Raw genomic sequence first — 13056 nt, 5'->3', positions numbered from 1 at the left:
TGCACTGTCGCCAGATCTCCTCTTCTCTGAGGTTTCTTGTTGGATAGCTCGAGGGAGAGGCAGGCGCTCGTGCGCTTCGCCCCGACGCCGCACTGCCCTCGAGGGGTGGGTGGGGATGAGGAACGCCGGCAGTGTGGGCCCAGGCTGGAGAGAGCAGTCGGTTTCGACAAGGCCTTCTCTGTTTGCGTTCTATCCGAGAGACCATGAAACAAACAACAACAAAAAATGAGGCGGTGGTGGGAAACACAGCGCTGCCGCTGCCGTGGCGCGCCAACACACCAGTACGACCCATCCTCTGCCGAAAGTAGTGCGCCCGGACGCAAAAGAGACGAATGCGTGGCTGTTCTGCTCCCCTTGCATGTGCGCTGCTCTAACTTTACGTTGTGGGCACACGGGAAGGATGCAGCGGAACCCCTTTTAATGCGAAAAGGTTTGCCATTGGCGCACGTACTTGTCTGCCGCCTCGCTGTCTTCTTTTTACTTTCGTTGTTGCGTTCTTAGTGTGCTACTTCTCGAACACGGCGACGGTAGTCGTGCCCTGTATTTGCCGTACGGCGACTTTCCGCGTCCCTCGGTGGCGGCCACGACGTGCTCCTGACAAAAGAAAACAGCCTGCCCACTGTGGCAATGTGCCGTGCGTGAGTGAGTGCCATTCACCGGTGCCGCTTCATGCGCTTTTCTTCTTCTGTATACCTCACCTGGTTGCGTCGCAATGGCAATCTACACGTACATGAAGCCGGAGGAGCTGGTGGAGCTGCTCGACAAACCCAGCTCACTCGCCAAGGTCGCGGTGATAGACTGCAGGGATAGCGATCGAGACTGCGGCTTCATCGTGAACTCGATAAGCATGCCAACGATTAGCTGCACGGAAGAGATGTACGAGAAGCTCGCCAAGACGCTCTTCGAAGAGAGGAAAGAGGTCGCCGTCTTTCACTGTGCACAGTCGCTCGTACGGGGCCCCAAGGGAGCCAACCGCTTCGCACTGGCACAGAAGAAACTCGGCTACGTGCTCCCTGCCGTGTATGTGCTGCGTGGTGGGTGGGAGGCGTTCTACCATATGTATGGCGATGTGCGGCCAGACCTCATGTATGTGTGAGCTATAAAGAGCGGCGGCACTGATTGTGCGCTTAGCGTAGCGCAGCCGTATCTGTCACCTGCAGTGCGTGTGGTGAAGGTGCAGAGGTCGATAAGGGCGACGGGGCGTCGCCGTCGGCTTCTCCCACTTGTATTGTCACTCCTACACGTCTTGTGATTGGCACGGCCTGCGTGTGTGTGTGTTTGTGTGCGTGTGTGCTCTCCAGCTGCGTTGCGCAGGACGCGGTATCGAGGGGCAAGAGCGAGTCTTTGATGGCCGGATGTGCACCTCAATTTCATCTCTCTTGTCGTTTCGTTTTTCGGCCACTTGCATGGACACGCGCACGCGACGAAGCCAAAAGGAAACGGCAGATAGACAGCGTCGAGGCAGCCTTCCAGGCCCTGCCTTCATCGACGAGGGACGAGGAATCAGCGATGCTGCGTTGCACCTCTCCCTCTCTCTCTAGCGCTTGGACCCTTGCTTATTTCCGCAGAAGAGGCAGCAGTAGCAGCCGCCATCATCCCCTCCGCACATGAGGGAGGCTAGACAAGCACGATGTGAGGTGCCCTTGCGAAAGTGGTGACATGCTCTTTCGTCTTGTGAGCCTCGAGGCACCTGAGTTTGGCGCAGCGGTGGCGCCATCGCGAACACAGGCTTCCTCTCCTCTTCCTGTCCACCACACCACCTAGCACCGTTGGAAGCTCAGATGGCCGTGTGTGCTTGGGCTTTGTCTCTCCCCGCCTACTGCTGAGCTAGAAGGCACGCATGGTTGCGCCACCCCTCCCTGGACGCACCTTTCACCTCTCTCATCTCCTTTCCTCGGACCCTCCTCTTGTGAGGCCCTGCCGCGCACTTTTCTTTCTTCCGTCTTTACGCGTGTGAGCGAGGCGACGGGTGATTGACGTGTCCCCCGCCGTTGCGCGGGAGCTGATGTGCGTGTCTTTGCCTTCGATATCCATCAACGTTGCGCTTTACTTTCTTCTCCCTCTGTCTCTGTAACTCAGTACGCGTGTGCGCTCTCCTTTAGTTGTTTGTCTCGCCGCCTGTCTTCCACCCTCGCCGCGTGTATCCCTTCCCGCACTCCGCCCTCGCCGTGTGTGCTCTTCTAGAAGATGAGTCGGGCAGATAAGCAGCAGCACCAGGAGCACGTGGTCGGCACATCCCGTGACGCGAGCGTCCGTCTGTTCGCCTTCGCCAACACCCGGCCCGGTTACCAGGTTGTGTTTGCCCCCGAGGAGCCGCTCATTATCCTCAAGTCGAAGAATTCAGCGACTCCGCAACACCCATGCCTTCAGTGGGAGCCACTGAGCACGGTGGTGTTCCAGGCTCGCCCCAACACCACGCACGCCGTCTACGTCGCCGACACCACCCATCTTAGCAGTATCGCCACGTATGATCAAGAGGAACACGTCAACGGCGCCGCTGTTGGGCCGCTGCTGAAGCGGCTCAGCAACGTCATTACGCGGCTGAACCCACACAACGCCACCATGGTGGCGGCCGGGGTGTCGGGACACCTTGCGATGAAGTACGTGCTTGTGGGCGAGAAGACGCTGGGCCACCGTGATCGACTCGTGCAGCGACTCGTGCTCTTGTGCCCCACCTCACTGAGCGCCCTCACCGCCATGACGAACGCCGTGATCAAACGCCCCGCCGTAGGCGGTTATCAGCTTCCAGAGGTTATCGTGCTGCTCAAGGAGCAGGCAGAGGTTCCTGGGTGGTCTGCATGGCTGACGGCGCTGCAGGACGTGCATCACCGCATCTCATCCTTTCGCGTCACCACAGATTTGGGGCCGTCCCTTTTCGCGGCCGTCGCGCGCGAGGCGGGGCTTGCGGCGGCGGACGGCACGGTGGTCGACGTGCAGCAGCGCTATGCGGCACCGCGGGTGTATCGACTCGACTTCGTACTGAGCAAGCAGACAAAGAGCGTGGAGCAGCTGCCACGGCTGAGCCCGCTCGACACGCTCGGCTACGACGACGCCGCGAATGAGGATGACTACGAAGATGCCGACAGCAGCGACAAGGAAAGTGACTTCAAGGAGAGCGCGGATGACGCTGCTGCTGGTGATTCCGCAGGTGACGTGGAGTCGTGCTACCGATGTGGCAGCGAAGGCTGCGGCGGTAGCCACGAGCACGGCGCAGATGCGGCAGTGAGCGACAGCGCGGTCAGTATGCTGGTGAGTGGTCTCCACGGCCTCGCCAACTGGTGTGATCCGGTGCGCGTCATCGTGGAGGGGCGTGTGCTAGACCTAGGGGCCGGGTTGGTCGGGACGACGGACGGTTGCGTGGAGGTGACGAACTTGCCGGAGGTAGTCGCAGCGGACTCAACACTCGCCGCGTGGCACGCGCGAGCCGCATCCACTGACCAGAAAGCGAAGCAGCGGAGGCCACCTGCGGTGGCGGTCGCCGGTATGCTGAGCCGTGACAATGAGGGCCGCACAACGCTGCGCGCCGAGGAGGCGCGGCCGCTCACCAAGGCGGAGGTGCTGCACTCCATGACGGCCGGCAGCTCCATCGAGGAGATTCCGGTGCACTATAACACCTCTCGCATTGCACACGACTACGGTGCGCTGCTGATTCGCGGCCGAAAATGTGCGCTGGTGCGCAACGTGGGAGACGCGATGGACGCACACATGCGTATTCCTTTTGCGCCTCACAGCCGCACCGAGGAGTCGTGCATGGACTGCGCCGTGCGTGCCCTCTGCGACGCCTGTGAGGTGAGCAGCGATAACTTTTTCCTACCCAGTTATCTGCCGCCTGTCGTCTACTACCCCACGTCAGCCACGGCCGACGCGGATCACGTCGGACCACGGTGTGTGACCATCTACACTGCCTTGGCGATCAGCCCCCCTCCACGCGGCGCCGCCAGCGATGTCGTCGAGGACGCGCCAGAGCCCGAGGAGCCGTACGACTGGGTGAGCTTTAGCCGCGCACTGGCGCTGGTGGAGACGGAGGCAGAGCGTGAGGCGCTGCAGGAGGCACAGCGCCACCTGGAGCGGGCGCACAAGGCTGGGCTGTACACTCCCGTCAAGGGGTGCGGCCTCTTCGGCGAGGATGTGAAACCACATAGTGGCGCCGCTGTTGGTGCTGCTCTGCCCAAGGCGACTGTGACTGGTATTCCATCCCGGGCCGGGCAGCGTCCCAAGACGCTGGCTGGTATCGAGTTTTACGTGATTGTATGCCCCGGTGGTGCGGCGGCTGAGTTGACACCGCTGCTTACTCAGGCGCTGCCCACGAGCTGCTCACTCGCGTGCGGCGAAGATACGGCCACCTCATATATCGAGGATATCGCCGCAGAAGCTCAGTGGCGCGGCGAGCGGCACGTCTTGCTGTTGCTTGGCGGGCACGATGACGCGGAGACTTTCTGCGAGGCACACCTGGTGCATCTGACAGAGAAGCGGCATGCGACGGCGCAGGTGTTCACAGTGCTGCTGCCGCACGTGGCGACGTCGATCACCGAGCTCGGCGGCGGGGCGCTCGCCTCCGAGGTGGAGGCGCGACTGGACTCTCTTCTCTCCGCAGTGCGCGTCTCGGATGCTCTCATCACGATGGTACCGCCGAAGGAGCTTTCCCGCGGCGAGCACGGTGTCCTGCAGGTCTGCTGCAGAGCAAACCCTGATCTCATGCTCTTCTACAGCTGGGAGGCGCGCCATCCCTTCACCGTGTGCGACCGAACGCCGTCGGAGAGCGGCAGCGCCAGCGACGCCGACGCCACGCCGGTCCTGAAGGAGATGAAGGTTCGCACACCCGCCGGCGTGCCTGTTGCCCCTGCCGCCCTTGCCTTTCTCACCCACGCAGGAGCGCTGGACTGCTTCTATGCGGCGGGGGAGTGTCGCCTGCTGTTTGCGCAAGGCGACGTGTGGGTACCCACCCGGGGCTCAACGCAGGGCTTTGTGTACCTGGACGTTGTGTCGCACTGCCTGACCGTGGAGCCGGGCAAGGAGTGGGCGAGTGAGAGCGACGCAGACCGAACGAGTGAGCTGACGCTGCTTGTGTGGTGCGCCAATGACGCTGCAGCGGGCACGGTTGCCACGCATGCGGCAGCGCTCGAGACGCAGTTGCAATGGAGTGAGGCGAGGGACGGCTCTGACTGGCTGCTAGCGTACGATCCCCTGCCTCAGTGGGACTAGCTCATGAGAGCATGTAGCATAGCGCCACCGCCTGCTTGCCCGGTGTCGATGCACCTGTGTGTGTGTGTGCAAAGTACGTGGACGCGCAGACTCCCTCTCCCTCCCTCTACTCTCGAGTTGTAGCAAGAAGCAGTCCAGGGCAGAGGCTTGCTGGTGCTGTTCACTTTCGAGGACGAGGCAACCGCACCGCCTGCAGCGCGCTCTTCACGGCATCTTCTTTCGTCTTCCTTACACTACCCTCGCGTAACGTGCCGTTAATGGTGGAGACGGTGCGCCCCACCACCTCTGTGGGACTAAGACCGGAAAAACGGATATATATATATATATATATGAAGATATGCATGGGCAAGGGTGCACACGCAGGCGAGCGCCGTATCGCAACGGTGTGCATCGACGAAAAGCTGACGTCGCCACTCTCGTTTGTGTGTGTGTAAAACGTTCTGTCAATCGGATGGCGGTGCACGGCGAACTCCCTGTCTTCCTCTTCACCAAAACCACCCGCGCCCACGTCGAGACACACGTGCGTCTGCGGAAGGAGGAGGGGATAGAGGTGTGTGTGTGTGTGGACGATGTCCCCCCCCCCCCCCCCACACACACCTCTCACTTCCTGTTCACTGCTCCGCTGTTGGACGTCCATCTCACGCTTAGAGGCCTGCACATATCCCTTATTCCTCTCCTTCACTGTCTTGCCTGCTTTGTTGCTATCTTACACCTCGGGCTTGACGAACTGATGATTGGCTGTCGAGGTGAGGATTAGCAGCAGTAGTCGTCTCAGGTGTAGCAGTGCTCGTCAGCAGCATCACTACGACCACCGGCAGCCATGGTGGTGCATCTGTTGTGGATTATCAATCAGTCCGGTCAGCTCATCACCAAGACGGCCTTCACGAGCCCTGAAAACATTGGCGAACTTGGGGCTAACCCGGATATGCAGTTGACCCTGTCCAGCGTTCTCTTCTCTACCTGTGGCATGTCGCAGCAACTGACGCCGAACGCCGACCCACTCGACAGCGCCTGCATGACCCTGGTCGAGTGCGAGGAGCACAACATCCACGTCTACGAGACCCCGACCTCGGTGAAGTTTGTGCTCTTCTCCGACAACCGCACGATGGAGTGCACGAATTTGTTTAAGGAGCTCCACGCCTTGTACGCGGAGTTCGCGACCAAGAACCCTTTTCATACCGTGGACGATGCCGGCATTGGCCAGCCCATTCGCATCCCTGCGTTCACCGAAGCCATTAGGACAACGGTGGCCAAGTATCAGCGCATGTGAGAAGACACCCTCACGCCACCAGCGCTTGATGCCTTGTTTGTGTGTGTGTGATGCCGAAGAGGGATGCAGAGCCGCGACAGGTTGGTCCGATGTGAGCAGGTCTTGCCTTCCCTCTCCCAGCGCAGCACAACGTGCGTGCACATGTCTGCCGGGCGGGCACTCCCGACCAACAGAGCTGGCCGTGGGCCGTCCTTGCGTGCCCTCCCTGTAGCTACTACGTGTTGGATGTGTTCCTGCTTGGCGTGCGTCTGCTTTTTTCTTTTGGCTTTCTGTCTTCGCTGCGCGCGTTCGTACTTGGAGTGGAGCTGAGGTCCGGCTGGTCGCACTCCCGTACGCCTTGGAATGTGTACCTTTGTGATGGCGTGTCTTTGCGTGGCTGCTTGCGGCGCAGCAGCTATCTCTTTCCGAAACGAATCACAGTACAGACGAGGAAACCTACAGTCCACCCTTGAGCTGGGGGATGTGTGATACGCGTGTGAAGCGAGTACGCATCTTTGCTATTCGACGCACCTCTACGGTGAGAGAGGGGGTGGGGGGGCAGCAAGGTCTCACTGACGTCGCCCTCCTCCCCCATCTCCTTTCAGGCCTGCCGCTGTTCTCTGACGAACGTCTTGCGCGGCATTTTCGTCTTCGCTTTCGTCGACCTTGCGCTGTGCGGTGTCTTCTCTCGACTCTCTCCTTCCTCGGGGGTGCCCTCTTCACTGTCCGTCTCTCTGCCTCTCGTCTAACATGTCTTCCGATGCTTTTCGTTGCCTCACTGTGTGTGTGTGTGCGCTGGTGTGCCTTTCCGTCACCTTCTCCCTCTATCTCTCACACACACACACACACGTCGCCCGCGCTGACAACGGCGCCGCTGTATGGCTGCTCGCTTCTCTACCCGTTTGCTCTGCATCGCACCTCTTTTGACTCCCTCTTCAGCATTTCGCATCGTTCTTCCTCTTCCGCACGTGATGACGAAGTTCCTGAAGCCCGGTAAGGTGGTCATTGTGACGGCTGGCCGCTACGCCGGCCACAAGGCGGTGATCGTGCAGAACTCTGACGTCGTGACGAAGGAGCGCCCGTACGGCCGCGCGCTGCTAGCTGGCATCAAGAAGTACCCGAAGAAGGTCGTGCGCGGGATGAGCAAGCAGACGATCACGCGCCGCTCGCAGGTGGGCGTGTTCCTGCGCGTTGTGAACCACAAGCACTTCCTGCCCACCCGCTACAACGTGGACATGTCGAAGGAGCTGCGCGGCAAGATCAACGTGTCTGACGCGTCGAAGCGCTCGCGCTCGAAGAGGCTGGTGAGGCACGTGCTCCAGGCGCGCTACAACGCCGGCAGCAGCATGTGGTTCTTCCAGCGCCTGCGCTTCTAAGCTGCGGAGGCACAGAGCAAGCTGAGAGGGGCTTCTGGAGCGAGCGGCGGACGGCCGATCTGGAGGCTCGAAAGTGCCGAAGGGGTGCACGGATGCCTTTTCTGTCCCTCCCAACCCATCTGTACAAGGACACTAACGTCACGCCGCCACAGGGCATTCGAATGGGCGCTCTCGTGGACGCCCGGCTTCCTCCTGGACGTGGCCTCCCACTCGGCTCGTCGTACACGCATCCGCGTTCGCCTTTTTCATGGATGTGCTCTGTTGCCCTCTTCTGCGCTCAGCGTGATGCGGCTTTGTGCGTCTCTCCCGCTCTTGGCGTGCATGTGCGACTGCTCTCGCGCCGTAGAGCCAGGCGGAGCCGGGAGACTCGGCGGAGAAATGCACATTCACGCGTGCGTGGGGTGAAAAACAACAGGAGAAAGGAAAGGCGGTTGCCAATGCGCCTTGACATGCGCGTTGTGTGTGCGACTGGGGCGCGGCGTGGTGGCGGCGGGGGATACGGTGCGGCAGACCGTCTTTTCGCGATGTGTCTGCGCGTGTAATTTCGAGTGCGGCAACCGGCGACGGAGAAGGACAAAGAAAGGTGAAAGCGATTCAGCGCACGCCCACACGCGCTCTTTCAGGGGGAGCGGGGGATGACAGCTCGAAGAGAAAGGACGAGTGGGAGAGGCGCTTCCGTGATGAGCTGCAAGCCGTGGCATTAGCGCTGCACCGCCAGAGCAGTGGTGCTGACCTTCGTCATCAAGAGGGTCTCTTGAGCTGCTTGCATGTATCTTCCCTCCTCGCTCTCTGCTTCTTCGCGAGGCGCTGCATTACCTTCTCTCTCTGTGTGTATGTGTATGTGCGTGTGTTCACTGCCTCCGTTTTTCGTCTCACCGTGGCGTTGCCGTTCTTGCAGGTGCGTGCAGCCGCACCGGCTCGCACGCACCTGCGCGTCTCTCCCTCTCTTTACTTTTCGTTTGGTCGTTTCTTCTTTCCGTGCTTCACAAAAAAAAAGCGACGTAAAAACAAAACACAAAACACAACACAAGGTCGAGCATGAAGGCAGGGCGGACAGCCTGCAACGCACTCATGCGGAGCGGTCCACCAGGGAGGAGCCCGGATTCGGTCATCTCTCCCCGTTTTTTTTTTCTTCCTCCGGAGAGAGCAACGGCTGCGCCTATCCTGCACGCTTCCCCCCCCCCCCCCGCCATTGTCCAGTCTTTTTTTTACCCGGTCAGGTGGTACACGCATCCGCGTGGTGGCACTTGCGTGGCCAACGCGTATGCGTGTATGCTTGTGGGAGGTGATGGTGTGGGGGTGCCCGTTGGTGTTAGCCCCTTGGTCACAGGAGAGGGCACTGGCTGGTCTGCTTTTTCTGGGGGATCTCGGCAGTACTGTGGCGCGCTTCACAGGGCCTGCCGTCGCCAGCATTCGTGTTAGCTCTGCGAGAGGACGGGCCTTGATACACGCACAACACAGCTTTGTGGCTTACTCTGTGTAGGCGCGCGCTTGCCCACCGCTGTCTACTCATCCACTCCCTTCTGCTTCACATTCGCCTCGTCTCTGTGATGGAGCGCGGCACCTTCTGTTTTGGCCCCCCTCCCATCTTCCCCCACCTCCATGTGCGCGTAACACAGTAGAGCGTAGTGCCGGCGCGCCACTGTCATGCAGGCACAGGTGCAGTTGCGCCGGCTTCTCCGCCGCGCGTGCACACCTGGAGTGCTGTCGAGTAATCAGGTCGGTATGGCGGTTCACGCTCTTCGTCAGCTCGACTTGCTCGACGTGTCCTCGAACTCGCCAGCGCTTAACGCGCTCCCTATAGTTAGGCAACTGTGCGGCGGCGCTGATGCACGCTCGCAGGCAAACGTGCTGCACGCGCTGGCCTCTGCTGTCAGTGAGACCTGCGACTTTCGCACTGTGTTGAACGAAGATCTGCAAATCACCGTGCAGTGCGTGCAGGCGGAGCTGGTGGAAGTGGCCGACACGCTCACCGCCACTGAAACTGTGTTGGTCATGGAGGCGCTGTTGAAGTTGAGGCCCTACGTCGGTTGTGACGCCAGCGCGCCGCTCGTGAATTCGCGGCTGGTAGAAGAGGTTCGGGAGCGGACGATGGCGCTGGCAAGCGTCGTGGAGCGGCCGGTGGACCTGCTTGGTGTGGCGCGAGTCACTGTCGAAGCCGCCGCCTCACCTTCGGCCTCCGCGAGGGATGCAGCCCATGGCGGTGGGCCGAGCGCGAGCAACTTTGAATGGGCAACGTTTTCGCTTGAGCATGTTTTGCGCGTGGTGCAGGCCCGTCTCAGCACCTTCAGCAAGCAGGAGCTCATCTCACTGGTCGACGTGCTGACGGTGCGGCGGCCGTCGACTTCAAGCGACAACGCTTCCTCCCCTTCGCCATCCTTATCCTCTGCGCCATTGATACCATTCCACCGTGAGAAAAGCCGCGGCGCGGCTGTTTCGACGGGGGAGGATGCTGAGACAGCAGCCGATACGCCGCCGGAGGCGGCCGATGGGGTCATGCTGCTGGACGCCAGCCATCCTCTTATCCCGGATCTACTTGCATGCGCACTTACTACCGTGCCGTCACTGTCTGTCTCGCAGCTGTGCGCGTGGCTCACGCGTCTAACGACGCTCCGACTCACAGACAACGCGCTTCTTCTGGCCGTTGTGCAGGGCCTGGTGAATGCCGATGTTCAGCACTTCACGGTGCCTCAGCTGGCCAGTGGCGCCAGCGCGCTCGCAGATCTTCTTTCGCTGACTTCGGTGCGAGGTCAACCGTGGGCGCATGCTGCGCTGTGTGTTCGCCTTTACGCACGACTGCTGCACCGCCTCTCTTCAGTTCTCTACGATGCCGGTCGCAACGACCCCGCCGTCGTGCATCACGCACGGACACGTTTGCTGCCGCTACTCGGCACGATTCCAGAGGCGGCCCTGGATGCATACATCGACAGCGATATGCCAAAACGCGCAGGGCACGTTGACTGGGGTTCTGGGGACAAGTCAAAAGCGGCGGCACAGACCACCGCGGTGCGGGGACATGTTCTGAACTTGTGTGCCACGCTTGCAAGCGCCATCGAGAAGTCCGCGTCGGTGTTGCTCCGTTTTATGGGAGAGCTGTCCTCACGCGAGCAAGCGAACGTCGCCACCGCTGTTTTCTACTGGCGTGTCTACACCCCCTGCGCCACCGACGTGCCCGGTGCGTTGACGGAGGGAGCGGCATCGCAGCCTTCCATCCCTTTTGATCAAGACGGTCAAGTTGCTCTCAAGTCCAGGGATGTGCTGCATCGCTGCTCTCCGCTGACGCTGGCCGACATGGCGCGTAAGCACCGCGCCTTGTGTGGGTTGATTATGACCTGCAGCACCGGCTTCACGGCAAGGGACTGTGTGTACGTGCTCAACGAACTCGTCGTGGCGCACTATACCGATCAAGCTTTGCAGATGCGTCACCAACAAGAGCAGCAGGAGCAGCTCCGTCTCTGTTCTTCGGCGGCGGGCTTGAGCAGTGCGCCAGAGACCCAACCTAGCCTGCGTGAGTCTGTTGTGCGTGTTGTCGCAGAGGAGCGGCGAGCCCTCATGAGAGTGCTCGATGACCAGCTGCAAGGGCCGCTGCAGAGCACTCTCGGGGAGGTGCACACATCCCAGCTCGTCCGCTACTTGTTGTCTCTGTCGAGGATGGGTGTGGGCGCCAAGGCACCCTACATCACAGTGATGGGGCACCTGAAGGGACGCTCTCTGTCGAGCGTCGAGCAGGTGAATGTGATGGTGGTGGTGGCTCGCCACCACGTCAAGTCCCGTCACGTCGTGCACGGCGTCGTTCGCGCTCTGCCAGAGCTTGGCACGGCGCTGAGTTCTGCTGCGAAGGTGACGTTGCTGAAGAGCCTCGGGCAAGTGAACGGCCAGCGATTTGTCAAGGCGCCGTGCGATGGGGCTCTGGTGCCCGGGAAGTTTTTTCCCACACTGGAGGAACTCACGCGCCTCACGCTCCTGCAGCTGGTGTTCTGCTTCAACGGCCTCGTCGAACTTCGCCAGTACGAGAATCCGGCGGTGCAGGCGGTGCTGGCAGAGATTGGCAACCGCCTCTGCACACCGCCGCTGCGGCCAAGCGACTCCTTCCGCTCCATTAACTCCGCAACGTCTCTGGCGGAGTTTCTCGCGTCCCTCTGCCGTTTTGGGGGCCCTACAGACGGGGTCTCGACAGCGTTACTGCTGGAGACGATACGGACACTGGAGCAGCGGCTTGTCACGTCACGCTCTCTCTTCGTTGACCTCGCCCGGCTTAACTGGTACTGGCCATGCGTGACGGAGTACTTTCACCTTTCTTCGGTGCTGTGGACCGGCTCTGCGCCATCAATGCAGGGTACACAAGGGGGCGCGGTAACACCCGGCGTTGGGCAGTGGGCTTTCACGGTGGAGGAGTGGTCTCATCTGACGAGCGCGTTCGCGCAGCTGATCGAAACGGCCGGCGCGCGTGTCGCCGAGCGGCTACAGGACATTGCCCGGTCGCCGAGCCTGCGGCCAAACACCTTCCTGTGGGGTCAAATGGTGTGCGGGCTGCGGTTCAGCGGAATGCCGCCGCGTGGAAGCGCGGAGGAAGAACGTCTGGTGGCAAACCTGGAGCACAAGAGGATGCTGCCGCTGCTCGGAAACCCGCAGCAGCTGCTCGACATCACCGTGCTTGCTCTCCACTTCGCTGCGGAAGGACGAGAGGCAGAGGCGGTGCCGGCGCTACGGTTCGTTCAGAAGAAGATGGGCGCGATGCGGGTACAGGACTGCTTGCAGGTGTGGTGGTACACTTCGCAACTGTTGTCTGCGCCCACAGCGTCGGCTGCCGCTACGTCATTGGGCAAGGGGACGTCACCACCACGGAACGGCGAGAGGAAGGTGCCGGTGACGGGGACTGCATCCTCCGTTACAATGACGCTGCTGTCGGAGAGAGCTCGTCTTGTGCTGCAGGAGGTGCGTGATACTGCGAAGGACCAGGTACTCCACGAGGAAAAGGCGACCATGCAGAAGCTCAGCACTATGGAGAGGCGGCTGCTGAAGTCCCTGCTGTGAGCGCACGGAACGCTCCTGTGCACGCGAAGGCTCGCATGGCTGCATTAGCGTACGCGTGTGCGCCTGTGGGACTGGCGCACTGCGAGAGGAGCACCTCCTTCCCCCCTCCCCTTCCCTCCCCCTGCTCACGTGTGACACGAGCTACACGAACAGCGACTCACCCATCGCCACACACGCCCACCCGTGGGCACTCCA

General features: G+C 61.1%; 5 protein-coding genes across 5 annotated transcripts; all 5 read left to right on the top strand.

Moving 5' to 3' along the window:
- Positions 1-712: 712 nt before the first annotated feature.
- Positions 713-1096, top strand: LMXM_31_2740 (conserved hypothetical protein; the record flags this gene model as incomplete). Its single annotated transcript, XM_003878072.1, has 1 exon — positions 713-1096. One exon carries the CDS (start codon positions 713-715, stop codon positions 1094-1096), a length of 384 nt encoding a protein of 127 aa, XP_003878121.1.
- A 1091-nt stretch (positions 1097-2187) lies between these two features.
- On the top strand, positions 2188-5202 carry LMXM_31_2730 (conserved hypothetical protein; the record flags this gene model as incomplete). Its single annotated transcript, XM_003878071.1, has 1 exon — positions 2188-5202. One exon carries the CDS (start codon positions 2188-2190, stop codon positions 5200-5202), a length of 3015 nt encoding a protein of 1004 aa, XP_003878120.1.
- An 820-nt stretch (positions 5203-6022) lies between these two features.
- Positions 6023-6472, top strand: LMXM_31_2720 (conserved hypothetical protein; the record flags this gene model as incomplete). The annotated part of the gene is made up of 1 exon (XM_003878070.1): positions 6023-6472. The coding sequence occupies one exon, from the start codon at positions 6023-6025 to the stop codon at positions 6470-6472; it is 450 nt and encodes a 149-aa protein (XP_003878119.1).
- A 950-nt stretch (positions 6473-7422) lies between these two features.
- LMXM_31_2710 (putative ribosomal protein L27) lies at positions 7423-7827 on the top strand (the record flags this gene model as incomplete). Its single annotated transcript, XM_003878069.1, has 1 exon — positions 7423-7827. The coding sequence occupies one exon, from the start codon at positions 7423-7425 to the stop codon at positions 7825-7827; it is 405 nt and encodes a 134-aa protein (XP_003878118.1).
- Positions 7828-9474: 1647 nt separating this feature from the next.
- LMXM_31_2700 (conserved hypothetical protein) lies at positions 9475-12861 on the top strand (the record flags this gene model as incomplete). The annotated part of the gene is made up of 1 exon (XM_003878068.1): positions 9475-12861. One exon carries the CDS (start codon positions 9475-9477, stop codon positions 12859-12861), a length of 3387 nt encoding a protein of 1128 aa, XP_003878117.1.
- Between the last annotated feature and the right edge of the window lie 195 nt (positions 12862-13056).

The sequence above is a fragment of the Leishmania mexicana genome, chromosome 31 (assembly GCF_000234665.1).
Source record: "Leishmania mexicana MHOM/GT/2001/U1103 complete genome, chromosome 31".
Classification (NCBI taxonomy): Eukaryota; Euglenozoa; class Kinetoplastea; order Trypanosomatida; family Trypanosomatidae; genus Leishmania; species Leishmania mexicana.
Note: the sequence above shows the minus strand (reverse complement) of the source record. Positions and strands in the feature narration are given on the sequence as shown.